Below are 25,415 nucleotides of genomic sequence, written 5' to 3'. Positions count from 1 at the left end.
CCCTCGCCCTCCTCGCCGAGCTCGCCCCTTCTCCCCAGGACTCCAAAACCGACCTCGCAGGACCCCATTGCGCCCTCACCAGCGTGGCTCACTTACCACCGCCCAACTTCCGGCAAACTCGCGTTGTCTGCAGCGCGCCCCGATGACGCAATGTGGCCCCGCCCCCGCCCGCAGGCAGGGTGGTGGCACGCGTGCGCGGATCCGCTGGCCTGCGGGATAAAGGAGCCCCTAGCACCCAGCTGGGTAGGAGGAACTTAAGACGCAGGGAAGGCGGGGCATGGGGATGTGGGCCCGGCCCCCTTGTGAGAGCCGAGGAAGAGACTTTCCCTCATCAGGTGCGGGAACTGCATATGCCTGTCAGGCTTTTTAAAAGGTGCTCCCTCTTCTCTTGATTTCAAAGGATGACAGGAAATATCATTTCCATTTTCCAGGGACAGGCAGCGTCAGATGTATGCCAGGGACCATTAGGGAGGCAGGTGTGGAGAGACAGGCCTGTTTAATATGTCAAGGCCGGTTGAAAGTCAGCCGTGGAGTTCCCGTTGTGGTGCAGTGAAAACGAACCTGACTAGTATCCATGAGAATGCAGGTTCAATCTCTGGCCTCACTAAGTGTGTTGGGGATCTTGCGCCGCCATGAGCTGTGGTGTAGGTCGCAGACGCAGCTTGGATCCCACGTCTCATAGCTGTGGCCTAGGCCGACAGCTGTAGCTCCATTCGACCCCTACCTAGCCTGGGAAGTTCCATATGCGGCAGCTGAGGCCCTAAAAAACAATAACAACAACAAAAAAGCAAAAAAAAAAAAAAAAAAAAAGAAAGAAAGAAAGTCAGGAGTTCCCGTTGTGGTGCAGTGGAAAGGAATCCGACTGAGCACCATGACGTTGCGGGTTCCATCCCTGGCCTGGCTCAGTGGGTTAAGAGTCCGGCTGTGAGCTGTGACGTAGGTCGCAGAAGTGGCTGGGATCTGGCATTGCTGTGGCTCTGGCGTAGGCCAGCAGCAACAGCTCTGATTGGACCCCCTAGCCTGGGAACCTCCAAATGCCGTGGGTGCGGCCCTAAAAAGACAAAAAAAAAAAGAAAGTCAGCTGTGACCAACCTGTTCTTTCTAAACCAGGTATTACTGTTATAGCTCCCCAGCTATCAACTTATTCATTCTAAGATGTTTATTGACCATATACCATGTGCCAAGCATTGGAGAAGTGTTGAAGACGAAAGAATGAGTATTGACTTTATCAGGCATATAAAGCTGTGACTCTAATGTAACTCGATAGACTACTATTTATTATCTATCATATCTTCATGGCTTCCTATCTCTAAGTAGCACAAAGGTCCTACAAGGTAAATATTATATTATCCCCATTTTACACATGAAAGAACATAACCTAAGAAAAGTTGTGGCTTGTTGAGGGTTCAAGAGATCTGGGGCTAAGATTCTAATCAAAGCCTGTTTACCAAATAAGGAAACAAATCCAAATTTAGTAAGGAGATAACTTTATTCAAAAAGATTATTGCAAAGGTTAGGGGAGGTGGGGTGGAGAAGGACTGTAGCAATGGTGAGACCACTCCCACCAAAAGCTCTGTGTCTCAAGGGTTATGCAAAAGAGTTTTTCCTTCCTGGAAAGAGTGAAAAAAGCTAGAAAAAACTGGAGGTGGAAAAGTGGGAAGGAAGGGTGGCTTGATCCAATAGCAGTAAATCAGAAAATGTTTTACCTTTAGCCAGCCTGTACTTGGGAGGGTTTATATGCTGGCTCAGACTGAGTCCGATACAAAAGTAAGGAGCCTGGGGGAATGAGTGAAGTTTAAAATTTGGTGGAGATAGGTAGTCCAGCTAAACATTTACAAGGTAAAGAATAGTAATTCTTTTTTTTTTTTTTTTTTTTTGTCTTTTTGCTTTTCTAGGGCTGCACCTGCAGCATATGGAGGTTCCCAGACTAGGGGGTCCAATCGGAGCTGCAGCTGCTGGCCTATGCCAGAGCCACAGCAACGTGGGATCCAAGCCAAGTCTGCAACTTCACCACAGCTCACGGCAACGCTGGATCGTTAACCCACTGAGCAAGGGCAGGGACCGAACCTACAACCTCATGGTTCCTAGTCAGATTCGTTAACCATTGTGCCACGACGGGAACTCCAAGAATAGTAATTCTTAAAGGACTGTGTGTAGTCTTGCCACCACCTTTTCTGCCACTGCCCTCTTGGACTACATGCTTGGGTCACATTAATTCTGATGTGAGTGAATCTTAGAGAAAATGTTGATGAAAAAAGCATCCATACTATATGGTTTCATGTATGTAAAGTTCTAGAATCAGCAAAACTATCTATGGTGACAGAAGTCAGATCAGTGGCTGCCTGGGGCATAACGGGGAGCATTGTCTGCAAAGTGCTTGAGAAATTTTCTGTGGCGATATAAATGTTCTATATCTTGTTTGAGATGGGGATGACATGGGTGTACACATTTGTCAAAACTCATTGAACTCTGCCTTTATAATGGGTGCGTTTTACTGTATATATTAAATGTAATAAACTCGATTAAAAAAAAATCAGTAGCGATGTCACCTGCTAAGTAAAGGCAGGTCTGACACTCACCTACCTTGGGGTTTCACTTGATTAAAAATACGTGAGGCTGGGCTGATGTTAGTTTTTGTTTTTGTCTTTCTTTGGCCACATCTGCAGTATGTGGAAGTTCCTGGGCCAGGGATCAAATCATGCCATTGCAGTGATCCAAGCCACTGCATGACAGCACTGGATCCTTAATCCACTGTGCCACAAGAGAAGTCAGTTTTTGTGGTTTTTTTTTTTTTTTAAACAAAAATTCTGGAGTTCCCGTCATGGTACAGCGGAAACAAATCCGACTAGGAACCATGAGATTGCGGGTTCGATCCCTGGCCTCACTCAGTGGGTTAAGGATCTGGCATTGCTGTGAACTGTGTAGATTGCAGATGCGGCTCAGCTCCCATGGGCTGTGGCTGTGGTGTAGGCTGGTGGCTACAGCTCCGATTAGACCCCTAGTCTGGAAACTTCCATATGCCGCAGGTGCAGCCCTAAAAGGACCAAAAAAAAAAAAAAAAAATCTGCATTTTTATAAAACTTGGGTAAAAAATAATATTCCAAACTGTGCTATCACCAGAAGTACGCAGTTATCAAATATATACACACTTCATTTGGCAATGTTAGTTCTTCATGAGCTTGTTTCCTCTGCTGGATTTCAAGATCCTTGTGATTAATACTTTTTTGGAGTTTTTGCCCAGCTCACAAGATTCCTGCTTCTCTGGGAACTGTTGGTTCTCCAGCCATGTTTGTACCGCATATGCCAGCTGGCCCCCACCTCCCTTTAGAGTTGATTACAGCAGAAATGGGTATAAGACCATTCTTTTTTTTTCTTTTCTTTTCTTTTTCTTTTTTTTTTTTTTTTGTCTTTTTGGGCCACTCCTGAGGCATATGGAGGTTCCCAGGCTAGGGGTCCAAGAGGAGCTGTAGCTGCTGGCCTATACCACAGCTGATCTGAGCCGCATCTGTGACCTACACCACAGTTCACGGCAACGCCAGATCCGTAATCCACTGATGGAGGCCAGGGATCGAACCCACATCCTCATGGATGCTAGTTGGTTTCATTAACCACTGAGCCATGAGGGGAACTCCAATATAAGACCATTCTTTACCCTGGGCTTTGGACCTTTGAATGGATGATCACAGTGAGTGGGAATAGAAATAATTCCTATAGGTCAATAGCAGCATTCTAGTGGAACCTTCCTCATATTCTGGTTGTTGACTGCGGCTGACTTGGCTTTCAGAAGCAAGGTCATCCGGAGTGTTATTGGACTCCCCCAAACATCCCAGCAGCCTTTACCAAGCTGGTTTATGTCACTTGCAACCCTGAAGTAGCTTCATTGGATGGAAGCCATGTCTGTCATGTCCTCCACTGTCTCCTAATACCTGGCCCCAAGGACTGGCCCAAGTGAGGTAGGAGACTGATGGGCTCCAGGATAGGTATTTACAACTAGCCTCTTGCTTATACTTCTTGAAGCAAGAGATAGGTGGGCTCCAGGATAGACATTTATAACCAGCCACCTATTTATACCTCAAAAAAGAAATAACAATAGGCACAAGGTAAATAACTGGAATTTGTCTTGTGGGTACTTTAAACAGTGGTAATGGCAGGGACAGAGAGGGGCTAAGCCCTGCTTAGGAAAAAGATCAAGAGGTCACATACCTCCTATCCTTGAGGTCAGGGAGATGCACAGAAAGACCCCTCTGGGTCAGAAAAGGAGGGGACACCAAGCCATAATAAGTCTAGCTAGCCTTCCCACAAGGCCTTGCTTTGGAATCCATCTTGGCCAAAAAATGTGCACGCATGTTAGGGAGGGCCCAGGGTCCAGTCAGGTGTGAGAAATAAAACAAGATAATTGGCCAAAGAAAAACAAAGACCCAGAAGCACTGTCCTATATAATTGATTTAAATCACCTCTCTGGTGGTGTGCTCGTCATTCAGGAGGAAGACACCTGCACCCGCATTCCTCCTTTGGGTGTGTATTAGTGCTTTGCTTCTGCCTTAGATAAACGATTTCCCTGTGTAATCTCCCTCATTTTATACTGTGTCTCTAATAATAAACTTTGTGCCAGTTTTTACAATCTTTGTCTCCTTGAAACATTCTTGCTTTCAAGAGGGGGCAAGAATCAGGGGAATTCTGCTTGCAGCCTCTAGCTAGTCTAGTGGCTAGGGCTCCTGGTCTCCACCCAGGCTGCCCAGGTTCAATTCCTGAGCAGAGAATTCAGATCTTGCATCAAGCCATCACTCACCAATGTCTCTCTGAGATCACACCTGTGAAAGTTTGCAAAGAAGAAATTAACACATCCCCTAGAGAGTCTGGCCAGAAGCAGGACTCTACCCCCTCCTCTTTTAGTATAAAACCAGCACGGATTCTAACCTGGGGAAGATGTCTTAAGGACACCAGTCCACCATCTTCTGGGTCTGCTGGCTTTGCAAATAAAGTCACAATTCCTTGCTCCAACAATTCACCTCTCAATTTACTGGCCCATTGTGCAGCAAGCAGTAGGAACTTGGACTCGGTAACACCTCCACCTGCCCTAGTTTCCTCTTATTTCTACCCCTTGCCCTCCACCTGTCATCTCTTCACCTCTACTTCTCCACTCTCTGCAACTGGATTTCTCCCTGCAATAGCAGTGATCTGGGACAAAGTATATTGAACCTTCCCTAATATGCAAAAGGAAGAAAAACAAAAATCAGTTACTTTAACTTCATAACAACTGTAGAAAACTGTTCTTAAAAACCTCATCCAGGAGTTCCCGATGTAGCTCAGTGGTTAACGAACCCGACGAGCATCCATGAGGATGTGGGTTCAATCCCTGGCCTTGCTCAGTGGGTTAAGGATCTGGCATTGCCATGAGCAGTGGTGTAGGTCAAAGATGTGGCTCAGATCCTGCGTTGCTGTGGCTGTGGTGTAGTCTGGCGGCTGCAGCTCCAATTGGACCCCTAGCCTGAGAACCTCCATATGCTGTGGGTGTGGACCTAAAAAAAAAAAAGAAAGACAAAAAACAAACAAAAAAACCTCATCCAGGGAGTTCCAGTTGTGGCTCAGTGGTAATGAACCCGACTAGTATCCATGAAGTCACACATTCAATCTCTGGCTACCCTCAGTGGGTTAAGGATCTGGTGTTGCTGTGGCTGTAGTATAGGCCAGCGGTTGCAGCTCTGACTGGACCCCTAGCTTGGGAACTTCCATATGCCGCAGGTGGGGCCCTGAGAAGAAAAAAAAAAAAAAAAAAAAAAAACCTTATCCACGATGCATTGTTGCAAACCTTGTAAATAGTTCAAAAGAGGTCAACATTTGGTAAATTGGTCAGTGGAGGAATTTGCTTTAAACTCATAAAAGGAAACCTGAAGGGGCTTCTGCCTCTGTACATTTTAATCTACAATCAAGGTCTGTGACAGCCTTTCCCAAGAAGGCATTTATTTTCATATTTAGGGCAGAGAGCCTGGTTTAAGTGGATTCTGCATAAACCATCACCCACTGGTTCTTTCCTGAGTGGGTTAGTACTGAGTTGTGTCTGCACCACAGTCAACTGCTTTTCACCAATTCAAGAATTAATTCAAGCATACAGACAGGAATAGGAAGAACAGGTTAATACCATGGAAAGGAAGCCCATTCCAGAATCAGGTCTTACAGCCCATTCTTAATCTCCCTGTGCCTTAGTTTGCCTGTTTATAAAAACACAGAGATCTGCCTCACAAGGCTGTTGTAAAGATTAGATTAGATGACACTGGTAAAGTCCAAAGCCTGGCATGTGGTATGTGCTCAGTTTATTTCAAAACTACTTATGTGTCCCTACTGGGTACCATTCACGCTGCAAGCACCATAAACCCCATACACAATACAGCATGGGCCTTGTTTTCTATGCTCTGGCCATTTATATTGACTTTTCTTGTTCCTGTCAGACTCAAATCCAGTTCCTGTTGACCCGAAGGCAGAGTTTGTAACCACTTCTCTTGACTAGTTGCCTCAACCATTCATTAACATCAATAATAGGCACTTAGCCATCTGTCTATATGGGGTGGTCTTCTTAAGTGCTCCTTGGTCCTGAGGGATCCTGGGAAGCAATTCTCCCTGGTTTCTGACCTGGAAACGGACAAGCCGCAGCTTCTAGACCAGGATAAAAGTCTCCTTAGCTCCCCCAGTTTTGAGGGAGAAGAGTTTTGGGAGATGCGGAGAGGAAGGTGGAGCTTGTTATAAAAACTCCTTTTCTAAAGATATTTACAAATGTGACCAGAAACCAAAGAGAACCCTATATCAGATCCTGTAACATGTGATAACTACATTTCAATACATCTTCTTAGTCCAAGAGACTCAGAAAGGCAGAATTAAATCAATAAACTTGTAACAGTATAGTTTCAAATATAATATTTTAGATAGATAAAAATCTTTCATTTTAACAGATCATGCAAATGGGAACACAAGACATAAAATATCAGCTTGTATAGGTACTCCCACTGGTATGGTTACATATATTAAACATCAAGTTTTAAAATACAAATAACAACCAGATTGCAACATAAACATCAAGGAAAACTGCCTGTTCCCATGCCTTTGCTAGTTTTTAGTTAAGAGGTGTGACCATAAAGAACATGACTTTTCTTGAACAAACACAAAACTCAGGGATGTAAATGCACACTGTCTCTTCAAAAGTATCACCTAGATGGCCACAGACATCTTCTACATCAGCTATTACTGCTCCTCTCAGTATGTTCTTTTTTTTTTTTTTTTTTTTTTTGGCCATGCCCACAGCATATGGAAGTTCCCAGTCCAGGGATCAAACCTGCCTCACAGCAGTGGCCTGAGCCACTGCAGTGACAAGGCTGAATTCTTAACCCACTGCACCACAAGGGAACTCCACCTCAATACACTCTTGAGAACTGCCACCCCTCTAGGGAATAGTGTGTGTGTGTGCACGTGCGCATGTGAAATAGAACAAATTCTTGCCTTTGCACACGCTAAATAGGACAAATTCTTGCCTTTTGGAGAAAATGTACTATAATTAGCTGAAACTACAGGATGTTTATTCTAGCTCTCATATAACTAGCTCTATGATCTCAGGCACCTAATTTGACCTTGCTGCACTTCAAATTGCTTCTCTAGTGACACCATCCTCCTGTTGTGGGGTTACATGGGGCTTTAATGCAATCAACTTGGCACAGCCCTCAAGAAATATGACTTTCTTCTCCCCACTCTCCTTTTTTGTTTTTAATGTGCAACCATCAAAAAAAAAATTCCTTTTCTCTTTTTTTTTTTTGACGACAGCATTTAACCTTTTTTAACAGCAGAAAGGAATTTGGGTTTGAAATGATGGATGTGCAAGCTGCATAATTTCCTATCAGCTCCAAGATGTGTGTGAGTGAGAAATAATAAGGCAGAATTTCCAGAGTGGTTCAGACACTGGGTCTGGAGAATGCTGTAAAAGAGGCTCAGAAGAGAGGTGTTCTGAGAAGTGGCAGTCACAGTCGAATAGCTGTCATGCCTCTCAAGGTGACCCCTGGCAGGGGACAGCATGTGTCTGTTATAAGGTCTCTGTATAGTCACACAGCTCCATTCCAGGAAGGCTCCAGAGTTCTGTCTACCTCTCCAGTGGAACTCTACCCACACGGCTCTTCAATGGCCCATTAATTCGAATCTGAAAGCTTGACTTGCAAGGAGAGTCTGAGGTTCCCATATTTCCCCAGGAGCAGGAGAGTTCATTCAGCTCCAGTTCTATTGGAATTAGTCTGCTCTCAGAGTACAATCTCTCTGCTGACCACCACCATCTGCTGTTTTTCCAGTGGTAACCATGAACTTTCCAAACTACTTGGCAGCCCCTGTGACTTATTCTTTTGACTCCAGAAAGCTCAGGTGCCTGGCAACACACAGGCATTCCTCCTCCATTTCCTTCAGGGACATCATACACATCACTGGGTTGAAACCCCTTAGGAGCGAATGTGCAGAATTTTCTTGAATGTCTTCTTAAAGTTCTCGTTGCACAAGGGGTAGATGAGGGGGTTCAGTGTGGAATTGATATAGCCCAGCCAGATGGTGAACATGTGCACATGCTCATTACAGCAGCTCTTGCAGAAGGCGATGACCATGAAGAAGATGAAGTAAGGAATCCAGCAAAGGATGAAGGCCGCCATGATAAAACCCAATTGTTTGGCGGCCTTCCTTTCTCGGTTCATGTGCAACCCAGACACATACTGTCTTGAATGTGAGCGGAGCCTCTTCCAAGTCAACTTGATATAATCCAAGCCTGTGCTAGACCCACTTCTCGGTTTGCTTTTTCCCGGCACTGGCTCTGTAGGAGTGTCTGAGTCTGTCCGAGAGGACTGGCTGTCACCCAGGGTCTGATCCTCTGATATCTCATTGGCCCCACGCATGTTCAGGCCCTGCTCATCCATCTCTAGCTGGCTCTGGCTGTGGATGACGGCTACATATCCCTTGCTGCTCCCCTCTGCCTCCATCTGCGTCTGCACAATGTTAAGTGTGAAGCAATGGAATTTGTCCAGTTCTCCATCCTCTTGGCTGGAGACACCTGGGGACTTCATCTCCACTGAGTCTTGGGATGAGGGCTTCAAGACAGGTCCACCACCAGCATCTTTCGGCTTCCTTTTCAGAACCTCCCAGGGAGACTCCTTCCCTGCTTTCTTAGCCCCCACCTTGGGGTTCTCTGGCTTCAGCTTAATTTCAGAGAAGGAAGGGAGGGACCCATTGATGAGCTCCCGGTGTTGACAGTGCCGCCGCACAGCCTTGTAGATCTTGGCATAGAACCAGAGCATGAGCAGGGTGGGCAGGTAGAAGTTGATGATGGCGGTCATGACTTTGAACCAGGTGACATCATAGAAGTCCGTCTCACACTTGTCCTCCCGGCGCCTTGAGGTCCGTGATACAAAGCGATGCCAGCCCAGAATGGGAATGACCCACAGGAAGGAGAAAAGCCAGGCCACCAAGATGGTGGCCGACGCTCGGGTCTTGGTTCGATACCTCAGGTACCTGAGGGGCTGCTGGACAGAGCGGTAGCGATCGATGCACAAGATGAAGACACTAAAAATGGACGCTGTGCTGGCCACGTAGTCCATGGAAAGCCAAAAGAGACAGAGTGGGCGGCCCAGGGACCACCTGGACATGAGGAGGTAGAGGATGTTCATGGGCATGACGATGGCCCCCACGATCAGATCAGCCACCGAGAGGCTGACGATGTACAAGTTCCCCACCGTGTGTAGCTTCCGCTCACTGCGCACAGCACACAGGACCAGCAGGTTGAGTCCCACCGTGACCAGGGAGACAGCGCTGAGGACCACCACCAGGGGCATCAGTTTAGGGTTGGCCATGGTGGTCTTGTTCGCCTCACACATATTGTCTTCCAAGGTAAAGGAGGAATTAGGAAAGGTCATTGGCACAAGAGTAGCCTCCAGCTCCTGTTCACTCCCTGGGAAGAAAGACATGAGGAGTCACGTCAGAGCCCTGGTGATCAGCAGACTCAGTGCTATCATGGTGATCAAACTGGGGTGTATGCTGTCAAGGAGCAACAGATGCTGCTAGATACCTACAGCCTATATCCCCCACTTCCTTAGGTCTTCCTCCCTCCCTCCTTCCCCCCCCTTCCTCCCCCCTCCCTCCTTCCCTTCCTTCCTTCCTTCCATGACTACTTATTATATTCCTGGGCATTATTCTGGGGTTGGGGATAGAGCAGTGGACAAAATAAAAATTGCTGCCCTCAAAGAACTCACATTCTATTGAGGGAGTTAAGCAAAAACAAAATGAGGTTTGTACATGTCCCAGGTTGCATGTGTTCTAGGAGAGAGGCTGCACCATGACTGGTCTAAGCTACACACGGCATCCTCATTCCTCTTTGTCAGTGGCTGGTCTATGAGTGGGTCTGAGACACAACTGTGGCCAAGGAAGTCTCAAGGAAAGGGGGGGGGTTGCAAAGTTCTTCCTCTCTAACAGATGCGCAAAAGAAGTGAAAGGGTGTTTCCCACTTGCCCCCTTTTCCGGACAGGGTGTGATGCTGGGGCTATAGCAGTCATCTTGGGTCACCAGGGAAAAGCCAAGAAAACCACTGAGATGCCAAGTCATAGTCCTATTATTACAGAGCAAGTGAACCAACCCTGGAATCTTCTTCTTCCAGGCTGGTTATCATGGGAAATAATTAAATATGCTTTTTTGTTTAAGTCACTGTTGTGGGGATTTTACTTGCATCTAAAAGCACTCCAGGAGTTCCCCAGTGACCTAGTGATTAAGGGTTCAGCACTGTTACTGCTATGGCTTGGTTTTTATCTATGTCCCGGGAATTTCTGCATGCAGGGGGCTTGGGCAAATAAAATGAAATAAACCTAAATTAAATTAAAATAAAAGCAATCCTAACCAATATGGGGGAGGTTACTAGGGCACACAGAGCATGAAATAAATCTCCCACATCTCCTCAGATGAATGGTTCTCAAATGGGAAGAGAGGCATGTTATTTTAGAAAGCATGTTTATTATTTTACTTTTATATTTGAATTTCTCATAACACAAACTATGCAAACTAATGTGTAACAAAAACATCTTTGCTGGTGGGGCTATCCTGAAAACAGATTGGAATCTCTTATAGATGATCCTCAATTAGAGTGGGAAGTCAAAGTATGTATTAAAACCTTCAGAAGACATTGTTTGATTTTTATATTCATCAAAAAGTGGTATGAGTTTAAAGAAAGCTGGGAAGTGCTAACAGTGTGTAACTGTCTCTTGATAATTTAGCAAAAACAAATTATTTTTACATTTAGATGAATCCAGATAAATTATTGAATAGAAGGCTAAATTCACATGATTTTTAAAGACAAAACGCAAGACCCAGAGTTCCTGTCATGGTTCAGCAGAAATGAATCTAACTAGTATCCATGAAGATGCAGGCTTGATCCCTGGCCTCGCTCAGGAGGTTAAGGACCTGGCATTGCCATGAGCTGTAGTGTAGGTCACAGACACGGCTTAGATCTGGTGTGGCTATAGCTGTGGCTGTGGCATAGGCCTGCAGCTACAGCTCCAATTTGACCCCTAGCCTGGGAATCTTTATATGCTGTGGGTAGAGGCCTAAAAAGACCAAAAACAAACAAACAAACAAACAAACAAAAAAACCAAAACCAAAAACCAATACCCCAAGTAAACAAATGGCACCTAATTAAACTTATTCTGTTGTACAGCAAAGGAAACTACCAACAAAATGAAAATACAACCTACAGAATGGGAGAAAATATTTGCAAATGATATGATCAATAAGGGGTTAATAACCAGACTACACACACAGTTTATACAACTCAACATCAAAAAAAAAAAAAAAACCAGAAAAAACTGATTAAAACATGGGCAGATGAACTGAACAGACATTTTCTCAAAGAGGAAATGCAGATGGTCAACATGTAACCATACAAGACCCTTCCCCCATATGCAGGCTCTTCCCCCATATCCTCTGCTTTAGCTCCTTGCTGAAGTGTAACATGTATCTTGTTGGAGGTTTACAGGAACATCCTGACCTGACCTCTGTGGATAGCTGCAAGAAAGGATTTCCTCACCAGGAATTCTGCAACAACCAACCTGACCCCTCTCTTACCTTGCCTTTAAAAATGCTTTGAAATTTTGGTTCTAGGTGTTTGGGATATTTGAGGGAGGTGGGGATGACAAGCCACTTGTCTCCTTGCATAGCCCTTCAATAAACCTTTCTCTCTTCCAAACTCAATGTTTTGGTTTGTTTGGACTCACTCACATACACTAATTTGAAAATACACAGGCACAGCAGCATTACTTATAATAGCCAAAGATATGGATGCAACCATCAACAGATGAATGGATAAAGAAGATGTGGTAGTGTGTGTGTGTGTGTGTGTGTGTGTGTGTGTGTCTCTGTGTGTGTGTGTGTAGTGGAATACTACTCAGCCATAAAAAAGAATGACATTTTGCCTTTTGCAACAACATGGATGGACTTGGAGGGTATTATGCTAAGTGAAATAATTTACATAGAGAAAGACAAATACTGTATGATATCACTTATATGTGAAATCTAAAAAATAAACTAATGAAAATAACAAAAAAGAGTCACAGATATAGAGGATAAATGAGTGGTTACCACTGAGGATAGAGAAGCAGGTAGGGGATTAAGAGGTACAAACTATTATGTATAAAATAAATAAGCTGAAAGGATATATTATACAACACAGGGAATATAGCCAATATTTATAATAATTTGAAAAGGAGTATAAATTACAAAAATATTGAATCACTAAGTTGTATACTTATATAATATTGCTTATCATCTATACTTCAGTTAAAAAAGAAAAAGGAAAAAAAAAAACAAAAAAAAAACAAAGCAAGGCCTCCAAGTCATCTGATCTTGTGGAAGGAACCCTTTGAGTTACTTTGTTGGAAAAGCACCACTACCACTGATTTTGCCCCAGCTCTGTCACTGACTTTCTGAGTGATCTCTCAGCCTACGTCTTCTAATGCGGCAACTGTGAGAGGTGGGGCAGGTGGTCTCTAAGGGCTTTCCAGACCCCCTTTTTAGAGTCTCCGTAGGTGTTTTTCCATGCTGTCGTCGTCGAGCCCTGAACTCCACAGCCAGGGCAGCCCTCTGACTCCTCCAACCGTGCCTCCTCTGACTACTTTAGTAGCATCACCATCCCCTCCTGTAACCCGCCCTCTGCTCCCACCATTCTCTGCTCTTGGCCTCAGGGGTCTTATCCACTCACCCCACCCCATTCCAGCATCACCTCTGTGAGGACCACCCCCACATCTACAGCTTCAGCATGAACTCCTCTCCACTCCCACATCCTACGCCCATTATTTCACAGCCTCCCCTTCAACCCTGACCAAGTCCAAATCACTTGGAACTGTCCACAGTCAGCTCAGGAAGAGGTATAGAAGGCTAAGTGAGTATCAACTTGGGGATTTTGGTTTTTTGTTTTTTTTTTTTTTTTTTTGGTTGGGAGGAAGCAGGAAAACACAGCTTAGCATTCCCAAAGTAGCTCTCATCTCCCACTCTCACAGACGTGTCTCATTTCTCTCTTTCCTCATTGCCTTGAGGGAATTTTCTTTTTCTTTTCCTTTCCTTTCCTTTTCTTTTTTCTTTTTGCCACACCTGTGGCATATGGAAGTTCCCAGGCCAGGCATCGAATCTGCACCATGGCAGTGACAATGCCAGATTCTTAACATGCTAAGCCACAAAGGAACTCTGGAAATTTCTTATTTCTCTTTTATCTCTTTATCTCAAAAACACAGAGGGAAAACAAATAATTTTTTTCACTGTGCATATATACTATTTATTTATTCCACAGCAGTTATGTTTGACAGAAAATAATACTTTTTACACAAATCTATGTATTTTTTCCCTTTTGATGAAAAAACAAAAGTTGTCCTGATTGAATTGAAATTCCTGAAATAAAAATTAGTGTTGTGGAAGTTCCTGTGTGGTGCAGCAGATTAAGGATCTGGTGTTGCTCCTGTGGCAATGCAGCAGGTTCAATCCCTGGCCCAGAAACTTCTACATGCCATGGGTATGGCCGAAAAAAAAAAAAAAAAAAAAAAAGAAGTTAATGTTGTGTATTAAGTGTTTAGGGGTGAAATCTACTGGTGTCTGCAACTTACTCTGAAATGAGTCAAAAAGTCAGTTGGATGGCTGATTGGTTAGAAGAATAGATAAATGAATATATGTATATGACAAAGCAAAATGAGCAAAACATTAATTTATGAGCTGGGTATTGAGTATGTGGATGGTCAGTGTACAATGGTTCTAATTTTTCTATTTCACTGACACTTTTCATAAGAAAATGTTGGAAACTATAAAATAAACAAGGTCCTACTGTATAGCACAGGGGACTACATTCAATATCCTGTAATAAACAACAATGAAAAAGAATGTGTACATAAATATATAACTCAATCACTGTGCTGTATGCCTGAAACTAACACAACATTGTTTTTGTTTCTGGGTTTTTTTTTGGCCATACCCATGGCATGTGGAAGTTCCTGGGCCAGGGAGCAAACCCATGCCACAGCTGTAACCAGAGCCACGGCAGTGACAATCCTGGATCCTTAACCTGCTGAGCCCAAGCAGGGAACTCCACTAACACAACACTGTTAAGCCATCTATACTTCAATTTTTTTTTTTTAAAGAATGTTGGAGTAAATTAATACAGCATAAGTTTATCTTCTTAACTATTACTGTAAGCTTGATTCTTTATCAAGTCTCCTCCTTCCTAGCTTGGACATGTCACTGGGGGTAAAGCTAAAAGCAGAGGATCAAGAAGCATTTGCTAAGTGAGTGAGAGACAAGACATGCTGAAATATCTCAACTCAAAACTTACTCATTTGACAGATACTCACTGGTGAAAGGGTCATTTTCAACTCAGTGATCTGTTTGGGGAGAAAGAAAACCTACTTTTGTCCTCTGAAAGCATGAGATTCAGAAAAATTCCTGGAAAGGCAACCATAGCACCCATGCTGCTCATGCAGGGGCCCGACTGGGATGGCGGCCTGGGGGAAGCGACAGGAGCACAGCTGTGCCCCTGCATGCCCCAGTCAGGACCTGCTGTGTTATTTGTGGGGACCAGGGGAAAATGAAAAAAGACTTTATCTTATTAAGAATGTCAAGATGGAGGCAGCAGAACACAACCAAGCGTGGGGCGCTCCTGAGCCCAGGGCCTGTGTGGCTGCCATTCTGGTCTCTTTTCTATCACCCAGTCCTGGAGAGGGCTCCACTCACTGAGACAGCCAACATAAGGCACCCTCCTCTCTCTGGGGATCTGTGTTCCTGGGGGAAGATCTGTGAACCATTCCCCTCCCTAAATACCTCCCAGCAGAGAGTGGGAGGTATCTGTGGACACAGATTCTTATTTCTCTCCACGATGCACGGGAGGCCACATTCCCCTCGGGCTGCCCAGACCCAAGAGTCCTCTGGGGCCTACAAAAAGGATATGCCCCAAGGAGAGAGCATGCAAGCTAGAGGAGGCATTGGAGACAGGGCATTTCCAGAAGGGTGGGCACCTGCAGCCTCTTTATAGCACATGCCCCTCGAGGAGGGAGGGGCAGTGGATGAGAGTTCTCACTAATGCCCCCCCCCCCACACACAAAGCAGGAAAAAGAATATAACCTTTTCTCCCTGGCTGTCTGGAGCCTCTGCTGAGACACTGGGGTGGGAGAGCTCTGCTAACCCCAGTGATGACAGCTTGGTGACAAGCCAAAAGGGACCCTTTTTCTTTAAGAGGCTCACATACATGAGCAAGCCCCCATTTCTGAATTAAGGCAATGGCTCCACTCCAAAACCATGAGCTGCAGTAGAATTTTTACTAGAGTGATTACAGAATAATCCTATCAGGTCCATATGCCAGCAAATAACAAAGGTAGTCAACATTCCATCCACGACCTGGGACAGGGGCAGCTATGAGAGAAAGCCAGCTCTAAGCTTCTCATATGTTGTTTATTAAGTGTCCACCACGAGGCCAAAGGGAGGTTTTTCTGATGCTCCTCAAGGTAGAGATGAGTACAATGGTCAGCTTCAGGCTCAGAAGGGTGAAGCAACTTACTCAAGGTCACACACTGGAGGTAGAAGGTGAAGCCAAGATTCAAAAACTAGGTCTGTCTACCTCAGCGTTTCTCAACTTTCATTCTATTGCCATTTGAGTTGGGTGATTCTTTGTTGTGAAAGGCTGTCCTGTGCACGGTTGGCTGTTTAGCAGCACCCCTGGCCTCTGCTCACCAGATGTCAACAGCATACCTGCCTCCCCTGCGGCCCATTCCCAGACAGGACAAATGCAAGTATCTCTAGCTAGACATTGCCAGATATCCACTGGGAAGCAAAGTGACCGGTAGCTGAGACCCACTGATCTAACTGAGGAATATGAACCCTGAACTGCCAAAGGAAACAGCCTTCAGCTCAAGGGAAGGAAGAGTTTCTAAAAACAGATGTTATCCAACGATGCACTGAATGGACTTGAGAGATAATAAGCTCCCCCATCATAGGAGATGAGAAGAGGTAGCCTGAATACGATTCCAAATTAGAAATACTGCTTTCTTAATGGTAATTGCTGGTTTTAGACAAAAGGGGCCAATGAACAGGAATTTCTGTTGACAGCCAGAAAGGGAGGCCAGAGAAACTATACGATTTAAAGAAATGCTACACATTGAATGAGGTTCCAAGTGGCCTAACCTTCTTTACTTTCCCTCCCATTGCAGCAGTGCTGGTCCACAGAAGGGTTGGGGCTCGTTTGGCTGGTAGAGTAGGGTAGCAGTTAAGGACTTAGACTTTGTGGAGTTGTCTTGTAGTACAGGGGATTAAGAATCTGGCATTGTCATTGCAGCGGCTTGGGTCACTGCTGTGGTATAGGTTCAAATTGAACCCTAGCTTGGGAAATTCCATACACTAAGGGCACAGCCAAAAAAAAAAAAAAAAAAAAAAAAAGAAAGAAAAACAAAAAACAAAAACCCTAGGCTTTGTAAACTAGTAAACCTCTACTCTCATCCTGCTTCTGCCCTAATTAGCTGGGCCAAGACATTTCACTTCACAAAGCCTGAGTTTTTCCTCACATCTCACAAGTTCCCATTGTGGCTCAGTGGTTAACGAATCCAACTGGGAACCATGAGGTTGTGGGTTCAATCCCTGCCCTTGCTCAGTGGGTTAAGAATCTGGTGTTGCCGTGAGCTGTGGTGAGCTGACGTTGCTGTGGCTCTGGTGTAGGCCAGTGGCTACAGCTCCAATTAGACCCCTAGCCTGGGAACCTCCATATGCCGAGGGAACAGCCCTAGAAAAGGCAAAAAGATAAATAAATAAATAAAATAAAATAAAATAGAGATAAACACTGAGTACAGTGCTTGACATACAGGAAGTACCCATTTAGCAGCAGCTGTTGTATTTTCTTCCTTTCTTTACTGACCCCAAAGGCAGCCCTGTCTAGCTCAGAGAAGTCATCCTTGATTCCTCCTTGGTTTTTCACTGTGGCAGCAACTGCTAATAGTTTTCCAATATCGGATCTCTATTTAGGAACAGACTTCTGCTTTTCAGCTGAATACATGGCTGCCTGTAATAGAGACTACATTTCCCAGGCTCCTTTGTGGCTGGGTATTACCATGTGACTAAGTTCCAGTGACTTGGAAATGGAGTTTGCAATTGCAACTGCCAGAAAACAGCCCTAGAAGGAGAATGTATTTCTTTTCTTTGGGGGGTGGGGAGGGCATATGGAAGTTCCTAGGCCAGGGATGCAATTCCAGCCACAGCTGTGATCTTTGCTATAGCTGCAGCAATGCCAGATCCTTAACCCACTGCACCACAGTGGGAACTCCAGAGGTGGATATATTCTTTTCTTTGGCCTTTCATTCTTCCAGTTGGCTGGTATGTTGATAGGATGAATAGAGCTTAAGCAGCCACGTTAGGACCATGAGGAAGAGCCATAAAATGAAGAAAGTGAAGCAGTAATTTGGAAGGAGTTGAGTTCTCTCTGATGATTGCAGAGCTGCCATACAATCCAGGACCACCTCTGGATTAGCTTGGGTTTTCTATCATGAACTCCAAAATCAATTCTTAACTGATTAACCCCTGACTTTAAGGAGTTTGTCAGTTAGGATAAGAACAGGATAAAAGATAAATAGCATCAGAAAAATTTAATTAAAAATTCGACAGGGAGTTCCCGTTGTGGCTCAGAGGGTTACAAACCCAACTAGTATCCATGAGGATGTGGGCTTGATCCTTGGCCTCACTCAGTGGGTTAAAGGATCCTGCATTGCTGTGAACTGTGATGTAGGTCACAGATGCGGCTCAGATCTGGTGTTGCTGTGGCTGTGACGTAGGCCAGTGGCTGCAGCTCCGACTGCACCCCTAGCCTGGGAACTTCCATATGCCACCAGTGGAGCCGTAAAAAGACAAATTAAAAAAAAAAAAAAACCCAAAAAACCAATTCTACAGTGCAAACGGGACAAGGATAATAAAAGGTAAGATCCCAGCTGGTGGCAGGACAGAGGAGGGAGGAACAGCCATTCCTAAGGTAGAGTGGGGATGTCAAGGACATCAAAGGGCATCGTTGGGAATGAATGGAGCCCAGAGTGAAGAGTATGGAGACACAGGTTGGAGCCCGGGGGTAAGGAAGTGCTTTTACCCTCTCTGTCTTTGCCTCCTCCTTGTGTGCCCCATGATACTTGTAATAGTCCCCTTTATATTACCTATCTTATCATTCATTCTTTACCTGATGCTTACCAACTACAAGGGAGCACCTCTAGAGCATGGAGGGTGCCCACCAATTCTGTTTCTGAAGGTTGGCATCCAGGACCATGAGGAGGACACCCCTTCCTTGATGGCAGGGACCACACTTTTTCCCTCACTGCCATTCTCCTGGGCTGGCACGCAACAGGTGCTTGACAGAAGTTTCCTGGGTGAACTTTGAGAAAATGAGACACTCACAGATAAAGAGCAGCAGAAGACACAGGAAGAAGGACATAAATGCAGAAAGTGCGGCATATTTTTCACAAGGATTTTTAAAATTTTTTGACCATGGCCCAAAGCATGCGGAAGTTCTTGGGCCAGGAATTGAACCTGTGCCACAACAGTGACAATGCTGGATCCTTAACCTTAACCAGGGAACTCCCTCACAAAGCTATATAAACCAATACAAATTTGAGGTAAGATTTATCCTGTTTATGAATCTTGTTATCTGTCTGTCAGCTACCTTTCCTGTTTCCTGGAAAATTCTGGAAATTTCTTTCACAGTAATTCAAAACATGAATAAAGGTCTATGGATAAAGACACTTTACTGCAACATTATTTAAGGTAGGAAATAAAAGGAAATAATCTAACATTTGGGAACTACACATTTTATGGGATAACTGCAGTCATCGATAATCACATTTATGGAGCACCAGTAATGATGTGGAAAAATGCTTATGATGAAATTAAATTTACAACAGACATTGTTTGTACAGGATGATGTCAGTTCTACTAACTAATAGGCTTAGAGAGGGGGTGAATTTCCGCAATGTTATGTTAATAGTGGTTTCCTCGGGGTAGTGAGTGATGTGATTATCTTTGGTATTTTCCAAGACTTCAACAATGAAGACATCTTAGTTTTGTAATAGGAAGAATAAGAACTAACTGCATTTATTTTTAAAACAAAATAGAATAGATTTATTCCACTGGATAAAAAATGCTATGCCTTCCACATTCTTAGTACATATTTTATTTTCTTTAGTAAAAAGTGAGAGTTTGTGATTTCCTTTCTTGATACATTCTAAATTGCCTCACCCACCACTCCCCATTCCAAACTGCTCTGCCTTCTGCCTCATTTGTGTTGGATAGTTATTCTAGTCAAGGAAGCCAGAACATTAAATTCTTTGCTCTAATTCTAAGAAAGAGGCGCCATGCATGAGGGGGCCCCAAGTACTGCATATTCTCATTGAGTCTGGCCTGCACCTCATTTCCATAAAACACTCAGGTTTATCAGTGCCACTCACGGTGGTGCAGAGAGCAGACTGCAAAAAGCAAAATTCCCTATGAGCCCAGTGCTGCGGGAATGTGGCTGACTCAGAATCTAGAGCAGTGCTGGGCTTGGAGTTAGCCTCTGCATGAGATGAAAGAGGCAGATGATCTTGTGGGCAGGCAATGGCCCTGAAGATTCTTCTAGGGGAGGAGGTATACATTCAAATGTCTAGAGTCCAGGAGGAAAAGTTCAAAAGAACTGGGGACAGTGTGTGGACCAGGACAGAGTGGTGGGGTCTGGGGCCACCAGCCAGAGGATATCTGATGTTTTAAGAGGACAGAAGCCACCTAGATACTCTAACCGTGGCAGGCCCGGGTCTGTCAATTTTTAAAATGAAGCCTAAAAGCTGGATTGTCATCTAAAATCTTTTAATTTTTAAGTGCTCTCAACTATTCAGTTGTTCCATGTGTTTTCTTGGACACTTACACACAGGTCAAACGAAAACAAATGTGGGGGATCTGACCTGTGAGCCTGGAGCTAGAAATGTGAATCTAGCTCATAAGCTCCAAGATGATGACCACAAGCTAACGAATCTCTGTGGGTATTTGCCCAGCTTACAACAAGCCTCTTCTCTGAGAACCATCACCCACCTAGGGACGGGCCCAGGCAGCCAAAGTTACACCTTTTAACTCAACCCCTGGACACACGTGGCTGAACCAGAGGTCGTCTTCTGACCCCAAATGAGCCATTCAGTCCCATTCTTTCTTCTGGAAAACAAGAATTGGGGTGTGCAGATAAGATGGTCTCGTGAACTGAAGTGACGGGAAGTGATGGCTGAGGCTGCCACTGAGGGGCAGTGTTGCTCACCTCCAGGCAAAAGGACAAGCAGGGACAGGAGGCAGCGGACAAATGCAAAAATGCCCGTGCTGGAATTACCGATATTTCTGTGCATAAAGATGAATTTAGACATTTCCCTCACACCACACACAAAGGTTAACTCCACACTGACAAGTTCTCAGTGTAAGAGCCGTACCTCTGGAAAATCTTAGAAGCAAAAAAAATCTTTGTCACCTTGAGTAAGGCAAAGATTTCATAGATTCAACACCAAAGGCACAACCAATAAAGGAAGACACTGCTAAATTAGACTTTATCACAACAAAAAACTTCTGTGTTTCAAAAGGCACCTCTAAGAAAGTGCAAAGCTACAGAAATGGAGAAAACAGCTGTATATCATACAGCTGACACATTGTATATCTGATGTAACCAATATAAATAAAGTACTCTCCCAACTCAACGGAGAGAAGAGAAAAAACTCAATTTAAAAATGGGAAAAGGATTTGAATAGACATTTCACCCAAGAAGATGCAGGAAAGGCTCACAAGCTCATGAAAAGATGCTTGCCGTCTTAGTCATCAGGGAAATGCAAATCAAAACACAATGAGGTACCACTCTACATCCACTAGGATTATAGGAGAGGACTATACTTCTCTCTTAATCAATCAATCATTTTTTCACCACTCCATGGCATATGGGAGTTTCTGGACCAAGCCACAGTTGGAAACTGAGCTGCAGTTGTGACCACAGCTGCAGCAACACCAGATCCTTTAACCCTCTGTGCCAGGCCATGGATTGAACCTGCATCCTGGTGCTGCAGAGACACTGCCAATGCCATTGTGCCACAGCAGGAACTCCATATACTTTTAAAAGACAGACAATAATAAATGTTGATGAGGATGTGGAGAAGTTAGAACTCTCATATATTGTTTTGGGGAATGTAAAAATGGTACAGACACTGTGGAAAAGTCTGGCAGTTCCTGAATAGTTAAAATAGTTACCAGATTTCACTGAAATTCCATATCCAGATATGTGCCCAAGAGAACTGAAGCTCTGTGTCCATATATGTGTGTATGAATCTTTCCAGCACTATTCAAAATAGCCAAAAAGTGAAAGAAACGCAAATGTTTATCAGCTGAGTAGATAATAAAAATATGGTATATCTATGTATTATTTGTCAGCAATAAAGTACTGATCCATGCTATGACATGGACGAACTGCAAAAACATTATGCAAAGTGCAAGAGGCCAGACACAAAAGGCCACATATTATATGATTACATTTATATGAAATGTCCAAGATAGACAAATCTATTTAGATAGAAAAGAGATTAGTGGTTGCTTGGGATTGGGGGTTGGGATGGGAAGGAGTCTTTGCAAATGTTGGCAATGTTCTAAAATTGGATTCTGGTGATGATTATATAACTCTGTACATTTACTAACAATAATCGAATTGTATGATTCACTTAGAGTGAATTTCATGGCATGTAAATTATATCTTAATAAAGTTGTTTAAAAAGAAATTGAATGGCGTTCTCGCTGTGGCACAGTGGGTTAAGAATCAGACTGCAGCAGCCTGTGTAGCTTTGGAGATGCAGGTTGGATCCCTGGCATTAAAAGGGTCTGGCATTGCTGCAGCTGCAGCATAGATTACAGCTGTAGCTCGGATTCGATTCCTGACCAGGGAATTTCCATACTCCTCAAGGACAGCCAAAAAAAAAAAAAAAAAAAAAAAAAAAAAAGAAACAAAAAAAATTCAAAGGTCCAAGAAAGAGAGAGGCTGCCTGAGTGTTTCCAGTTCTGTCTGTTTTAAAAATCTATTTTAGTACACTAGTTTTGCTCCTGAAAATACCACAGGAGTTTTTTTAATAAGGGAAATAAAGACATGTTAGGCAAATATGGATGAAACTAAGAGTGGGTCCTAAAGAGCTACTATAGTTAGGCCACAGTTTTGCTCTGAGTTTCCTAGGAGCCAGAGCAAGGAGAAATATGTGAGCAATTACAAGACTCTAGTGTCATTTATTATTATTATTATTATTATTATTATTATTATTATTTTGTCTTTTTTTTTTTTCTTTTCTAGGGCCGCTTCCCGAGCACATGGAGGTTCACAGTCTAGGGGTCGAATCGGAGCTGTAGCCGCGGGCCTATGCCAGAGCCACAGCAATGCAGGATCCAAGCCACGTCTGTGACCTACACCATAGCTCATGGCAGCGCCGGATCCTTAACCCACCGAGCAAGGCCAGGGATCAAACCCGCAACCTCATAGTTCCCAGTTGGATTCGTTTCCACTGCGCCATGACAGGAACTCCTTTAGTGCCATTTAAATGAAAGCAAACTACTGGCTGGTACTAGGTTTTGGATAAAATGCATCACATAGTTTCTTTTAAAGGTTAGCACAGCAATATGTTAACACATAATTTCTTAGTTAATCAGCAGAACTGGAAGTATGGAAACCTTCCCCCCGCCCCGTACCTCTCTGGTTTTCTTTCATCTTATAATTTGACTTTAAGAGTTTGGGAGGCTGGACTTGTTCGTTTGCCTGCCCCTTTCCTTCCCCACCCCAGGTGGGACAGGCTGAGGTTTCTAAAAACAGGCAACACAGGAAAGGGAAGCTAAAGAATAATCATCCTTAATGGCAAAGAAAAGAAGCATAAAAAGCCCAGCTCCATTACCTCTTACCCTCAAGCAAGAAAAGCCATGAAGAAAAAAGAAAAGTAATGTTTCTACCTACCTGCACTGGACTGGGAGGTTTTCCTCATTAATCCTTACAGTGCTGATGACCTCACAGTGAAGGAATCGTTCTTGCCCTGATTTAAAGATGTGGAAAGAGACTTCTGGAGTTTAGTGGTTGCCTTGCACTAAGCTCCAAGGGTTGGCAAGTGACGTCATTTAAAGGCCCAAGTGACACCCACCTTCTAAGACGTTTGAATGAGCTGCATGCCACCCCCGCCCCACCTCATCCTCTTTTTCATTATGGTGAGAGAGGGAAGTGAATAAACACTTTAAATAAAGATTTCATGTAATTGGAAATATGAACATCCGTGCTAACTTTAGTCAAGGATGTGGCAAACGCAGCACCAGTCCCAGCACACATACACATATCATTTCAGGACATGATGAATAATGCTTTCTTGCTGTTCCAAATCCCTGGAGATTAAGCTGAGAGAAAGGCACTCTCAAAGACCAAAGTTATCCAGGCTGTCCTCTTCTTAAGAAAAAAAGAAATTACGATATTGAAGTAAATAAAAGAACTGGCAGGAGAGAAAGGAGAGGCATACACAGTGTTTATAAGACAGAGCTCTTAGGTGAACAGGACTTTCTTTAATGTCTCTGTCTCCTTCAGTCAAGTGACTGGGAGCCTGACTGCAGTGGCCACCCCAGCCCCACATGTGGGGCTCTTTAGCGCCACCTGCTGGTTAAGCCTCCCCTTGGTTCTCTAACAGAGCAGGACCCTGTGAGGACCCCTAACTCATGTCCTCCTCCTGCCTTTTTGTCTGTAGAACAAGTTTAGTCAAAGAATCAATTTAATCAGAGAAGTGAGAAAATAGAAAAAGGAAAACAGTCAAGCAAGACAGAATAATAGTAGTTTAGCCATTCAACAAAGTCCAGGACCTTTAGTAAGTTCTTTAAGGACTATAGGTAATATGCTGCGCCATGTCCTCGGAGCTGTTTTGGAGGTGCTGAAGCCTCCACCAGGTGGAGAAGTCAACTGTGTGCTTCCCATAAGCACGCAGACCCCAGACCGGCTGGAATGAGAAAGTTGATGATGCTGATTCCCAACCACCTCAGCACCCACCAATCAGGAAAACATCCATGAGCTGATCACCCCCTGCTCCTCAAACACTATAAGACTCCTCACTACCCCCTCCAAGGTGGGGGGGGGGCGGGGCGCGCACAGTCTTTGAGGCACTGGCCTGCTGAGCTCCCCTCTCTGCCTGGGAATTAGAGCTACTTTTTCTATTTCCTTCAACTATTTCTTTTTTTTTCTTTCTTTCTTTCTTTTTTTTTTTTTTTTTTTTTGGCTTTTTGCTATTTCTTGGGCAGCTCCCGCGGCATATGGAGGTTCCCAGGCTAGGGGTCGAATGGGAGCTGTAGCCGCCAGTCTACACCAGAGCCACAGCAACGCGGGATCCGAGCCGCGTCTGCAAACTACACCACAGCTCACGGCAATGCCGGATCGTTAACCCACTGAGCAAGGGCAGGGATCGAACACGCAACCTCATGGTTCCTAGTCGGATTCGTTAACCACTCGCCACAATGGGAACTCCCCTTCAACTATTTCTTCATCTTTCTATTTGGCATTGGTGTACAGAGGCAGCTGCTATTTCAGCAATAATTCTGGACCCAGATTGGTCAGGGATATGTGTGCAGTGGGACACAGGTGTGTGAATCAGTCTGGCTGCTGGTTCCATTCTGATATTCATTCATTCATTCATTCATTCATTCATCGTCTATCTACCCACCCATTCTCCCTTCCTTCCATCAATCCATCCACCCAACCATAAAGTCTTTATTGAGGTATCAGGTACAGATGTTATAACAGGAAAAGGATAAACAATCCCTGTCCAAATGGAGCTTACAGCCTATATTGGTGGCTCACAACCTTGGCTGCCTGGAGAGCT

General features: G+C 44.3%; 2 protein-coding genes across 29 annotated transcripts in view; both read right to left on the bottom strand.

Annotated features, from left to right (window-relative positions):
* Positions 1-25,415, bottom strand: part of ATG7 (autophagy related 7) — a 397,386-nt gene that overhangs the window by 281,075 nt on the left and 90,896 nt on the right. For 17 of the 22 annotated variants that reach the window (XR_001300297.2, XM_021068398.1, XM_021068383.1 and 14 more), the window contains exon 1: positions 97-214. The exons of 2 other annotated variants lie outside the window; for them this stretch is intronic. The gene's annotated coding sequence lies outside the window, so the exon portion shown is untranslated. 22 annotated transcript variants of the gene reach the window in all.
* Positions 6,893-25,415, bottom strand: part of HRH1 (histamine receptor H1) — a 201,914-nt gene continuing 183,391 nt past the window's right edge. For 3 of the 7 annotated variants that reach the window (XM_021071109.1, XM_021071106.1, XM_021071108.1), the window contains one exon: positions 6,895-9,958. In XM_021071109.1, coding sequence (XP_020926768.1) covers positions 8,466-9,923 — 1,458 coding nt within the window. In that variant the 5' untranslated portion in view covers positions 9,924-9,958 and the 3' untranslated portion in view covers positions 6,895-8,465. Of the gene's footprint in view, positions 9,959-18,741; positions 18,923-23,524; positions 23,601-25,415 lie in introns of those variants that run through there. The other 4 variants (XM_005669791.3, XM_021071105.1, XM_005669792.3 and 1 more) reach the window with 3 other exon arrangements.

Source organism: Sus scrofa, chromosome 13 (genome assembly GCF_000003025.6).
Source record: "Sus scrofa isolate TJ Tabasco breed Duroc chromosome 13, Sscrofa11.1, whole genome shotgun sequence".
NCBI lineage: Eukaryota > Metazoa > Chordata > Mammalia > Artiodactyla > Suidae > Sus > Sus scrofa.
Note: the sequence above shows the minus strand (reverse complement) of the source record. Positions and strands in the feature narration are given on the sequence as shown.